We start from the raw sequence: 4,411 nt of genomic DNA, 5'->3' as shown, positions 1-4,411 counted from the left end.
AACGTTATAAAAAAAAATAATGGTTCATTGTCGAATTATGCAATGTCGAATTGGGACGTGTGCATAAATACTAAACCAGCATGATTACAAAAAGTAATTGTTCATAAATACGTGATGAGATGCTCTTATTTTATTAAACTGTTATGAATTATATCCATGATAATCTCTATACATGAGGATTTGTAATACATAAAAGAGTGTTGTCGACTTAAAGCAATAAATCAGTGATGCAGCGGGTAACCTTCTACACCATATTTATGTGTGCGGTGTTTGGACAATCCATTAGCACGGAGGATATAGAAGTCCCAAAGTTACTTGAACAAATATTGAATCTGTGTGGAACTGGACATTTTTGTTACTTAAACAAAACCTTGCTTCCGTGGGAAGTCGAGGACTCAACATTATACCCGCGTTGTCCTCCATGTTTTTGCGATCAGGAGTGTTACGTCAGAGGTGACTGCTGTCCTGATGTGTTCTTCTCCCCTCCAGTACCGGCCTGTAAGAACGTCACAATCGTTAATACGTCATCAAACTACCCTGAAAGAAAACAAAGAACATCGTATTTAATGATTGACTCTTGTCCACACAACACGGAGAGTAATGTTTTCAAAAGATGCGAAAATGTCACCAATGACGTCGATAAACTGAAACACCCACCAGTTACCAGTTACGATACATCTCGAACGTATTACAATCGGTTTTGTGCGATTTGCAACAATGATTTCAATTTTATTACTTGGCCTATCGATATAGTCTGTGATCAATTTCTGGACATCAATTTTATTTCAACCTTTGATGACGTCATCAAAAATGCCAGTGCGCGTGAATGTGTGTTACAGTCATATCCTCCAAATGAAAATATCTCTTACAACTGTTACAAAGAAAACGAGCAATATTTTAATTCTTGTAATAAAACAGGGACCTGGAAACATTATGTACAGAGTGTTGAATATGGATGTGAAGCTGATTACTTTAATAATGACACATTGTTCAAAAACATGTTTTGTACAATGTGTAATCCAATATTCACTACTGTCGACACAATATCTCAGTGCAACGTAAGTGGACTGTGGGATACGTTTAACCGTACAGTGAATAATGCGTGCTTATATTATCGAAATAACTCTGGAACTTTGCCATATAAGAACATATTTTGCTATTTGTGCAATCGACCAAATTCGTCAAAGTTTCCATTTTTCGATGTAAGCTTAGAAATGAATGCTGAGCTTTTATTTCGGAAGGGGTCTTCCGTACCTATATTTTTCTTTGATATCAGTGTGCAGGAATTTTCACAGCAATATTTCCTTTTAATTAGACAAAAGGTTTTTGAACAGTTCGGAGAAATAAAAATGATAAATCAATCAGGTAATCTAGTTTTGATGAAGCACAATTATAGTGATCTAACAAATCTTGTATATAAGACGTTTTCAATGGATCTTGTATCGAAAACGTGTGGGGAATACAAAATTCCAACAAAGAAGAATTCCGGCTTTTATTATAACAACAATTACTGCTCATGTGATGCATGATGCATGTTCATAACTGGAAGTACTGAATGCTGTATAGACTTGTTTCTGATGTATCCTAGAACCTGCTTAAAAGAAAAAATATTTTCAAGATCGGAACCTAATAAAATAATTGAAGAAAGTTTAGTGACTAATGGTTGTTATGGTCTGGGTCGTTATCCGGAGTTTATAGATCAAGGGTGTAGGAAACAACTTGGGGACGCATTTTCTATTCACCCAGTCACCGATTTATAGACAGGCATTCCATATCTAAACATGTACTGTTTAATGTGTAGTGTTTCTCTAAAAGAAAAAAATTACAAACCCTGGAAAATAAAATCACATTGTTTTTCATATATTGAACACACAAACTTCTTGCTTTATAGTAATTTTTTCAAATCTTTACGGGACGCCGATTGCAATTTGACGTTTTATCCAGCCACGAACAGTCGAAAATGTGACGAGATCACGCCTCCTCTTATAGAGAAATGCAACAAATCGGGACACTGGCCAATGACAGACTTAGATGTACGTTGGGCATGTGAGGATCTTCCTTACACTAGCGCACATAACTGGATAGCGCCTGATCAATTCGGAGGGGGTTTATATAAAAACGTTTATTGTGCTATGTGCAACCCAGATAGAACTCCAGAAATAACGATTGATAAGTGTCCAAATACTTCTAATAAAGATCATTGCGAATTTTTTCCAAAAGTTTACTTCTATGCCCCCTACAAGAATCTTTATTGTGCAGTATGCAATGGCATCGGGTTATCTGGGATACGTGGGGAAACGGGTAGAATTGAAGAAGAAGAAGAGAAGTTGGTATCAAATTCCCTTGTTTGGTATCCTATGCTGCGCAGTTTGTTTTCCGTCACTGATGATTATGAGGAAATGGAATTCGATCCGCTGCTTAATCGAATCTGTTCAAAAGACCAAATTTTCGACCCAGTTCACGTAAGTTATTTCAGTATTGGAACTGTTCAAATCACTAAGTCTACGACCTTTTCTATGTTAGTTATGTCATTATCAAATTCTTTCCGCGAAAAAATTGATACAATATTCAAATAAATACGATCGATGTTGTCTTAATTGTCAATTTAAAGTAATTTCTTTTTTTATTTTATTTACTTCTTATGGGGAAAAGTTAATGTAATAAAGATATTATAAAAGCTTAACACACAATTTTTTTCTGGGAATCTGCAGGGATATAACATGCTTTCCCGGAAAGTATTTATCTCATGGAAAAAGCTGCATCCCGCTATTTTCGGTTACCAAAAATCTTCGATATTATTTGGATATAACATTTAAAGGAATTTCTAAGTACAAGATATCAGAGGAAAATATTCAAGATTTAATGACAGACTTGATACCATTCAAAATTAAGAAAACCGTAAAACTAACGCAAAATATTTATTTTACTATCTTCCGGATGGAGTGTGTTCAAAGTGACTACGGAAAATTCCATGGATGGATTCATTCTACAATATTCATCAATGAATCTGTTCCTAGACTAGATACTGAAAGATTACTTTTACGATTTACTGAAACTAATATGGAATATATCTTCAATGATACCTTTATTTTGTTTGATTTGAAGAACAAATATTTTTCTTTAGGGAAGAATAACAGCAACATAACAGAACTAGCAACGGAGAAAGATCGATGTTCATATTCGAGTAATGGTACATTATGGAATCATATATTTAAATATCACTAATACATTAATTTGCAAACAAGTGGAATTTAAATTAGAGGAATTTGACTTTGATAGCACTAAAAACGTGGTGTTTTTAAAGAGCTACGATATTTCCCTGTCTACTGTTAATGCCGATATATCGGAGAATCGAATTCTCAGAGTATGTGTTAACGACTTGTTGGCTAAATTGAAAACGGGGTACAATTTGAGTAGAATTTTCAGTAAGCTTTCTGTGGCATTTTCTATCTTATCGTGTTTTTGTCTGTTAATCACATTTCTCACGTACTGCTTCTTCCGAGAACTAAGATCCCTCCCCGGGAAAACAATAATGGTTCTTGTGTCTACCATTTTTATCATAAATATTGTATCTCTGGCGAGTTACGGGGATAACAAAAACAGCACAAAATGTACCGTCGTTGGTATTCTTCTTCACTACCTCTGGCTCTCGTCTTTTACGAGTATGAACATCTGTTGTTTCCATATATATCGGGTGTTTCAGTCCAGTGTGCCACTGATTATGAACAAGTACCTGTTCATAAAGTATTGTATTTACATCTTTCTCCTGCCACTTTGCACAGTTTTGGGGAATATGATCGCAGTGTTTTCAAGTCGGGGGAATGTCGGTTATGGAAGGCGCATTTGTTTCATAGATGGAATAATGTCCTTGATAATTACTTTTCTAGTTCCGGTTGGTTTACTCTGCCTCCTTAATGTCTTTTTCTTTACACAGACGATACGCGCAATTAAACGTTCTCCAACGGTTTCTAACAATAAACCCGAAAGGAACGATTTTTTGATATGTGTACGCTTATTTCCTATAACAGGAGTCTTCTGGCTTTTGCAGATTTTGGACGGTATTTTACCGCTAAGTTATTTCACGTACATTATATCCGTCTTAAACACATCACAGGGCGTGTTCATATTTCTTGGTTTTGTTTGCAATAAAAGGACAGTTCTTATGTTCAAAAATGTATATAAGGAAAAGACAGGAAGTACTAAAACTACAGTTCTTAGAAGTGCGTGTGAAACACCCCAAATGTTAACAAGTGAAAACAGTTGCTAGTTTTGGACATCACATTTTACAAACGCTGAAACATACATTTATATTATACTCAGTATATGTTGTATTTATTTATTTTTATAATATAGGGTTATTGAACTTCTATTGGTGAATATTGGCACGAGTTGGCCGTTCAAATGCACGAGG

At 35.1% G+C, this 4,411-nt stretch overlaps 1 protein-coding gene across 1 annotated transcript; it reads left to right on the top strand.

The window, feature by feature from the left end:
- Positions 1 to 3,187: 3,187 nt before the first annotated feature.
- LOC134239184 (adhesion G-protein coupled receptor G2-like) lies at positions 3,188 to 4,411 on the top strand. Its single transcript, XM_062721359.1, has one exon. It carries the CDS (start codon positions 3,188 to 3,190, stop codon positions 4,265 to 4,267), a length of 1,080 nt encoding a protein of 359 aa, XP_062577343.1. The 3' UTR covers positions 4,268 to 4,411.

This window comes from Saccostrea cucullata, unplaced genomic scaffold (assembly GCF_032062105.1).
Source record: "Saccostrea cucullata isolate Sc308-1 unplaced genomic scaffold, CSIRO_AGI_Scuc_v1 ctg2174, whole genome shotgun sequence".
Taxonomy (NCBI): Eukaryota; Metazoa; Mollusca; class Bivalvia; order Ostreida; family Ostreidae; genus Saccostrea; species Saccostrea cuccullata.
The sequence above is the reverse complement of the archived record's forward strand: the minus strand, read 5'-3'. Positions and strand labels throughout refer to the sequence as shown.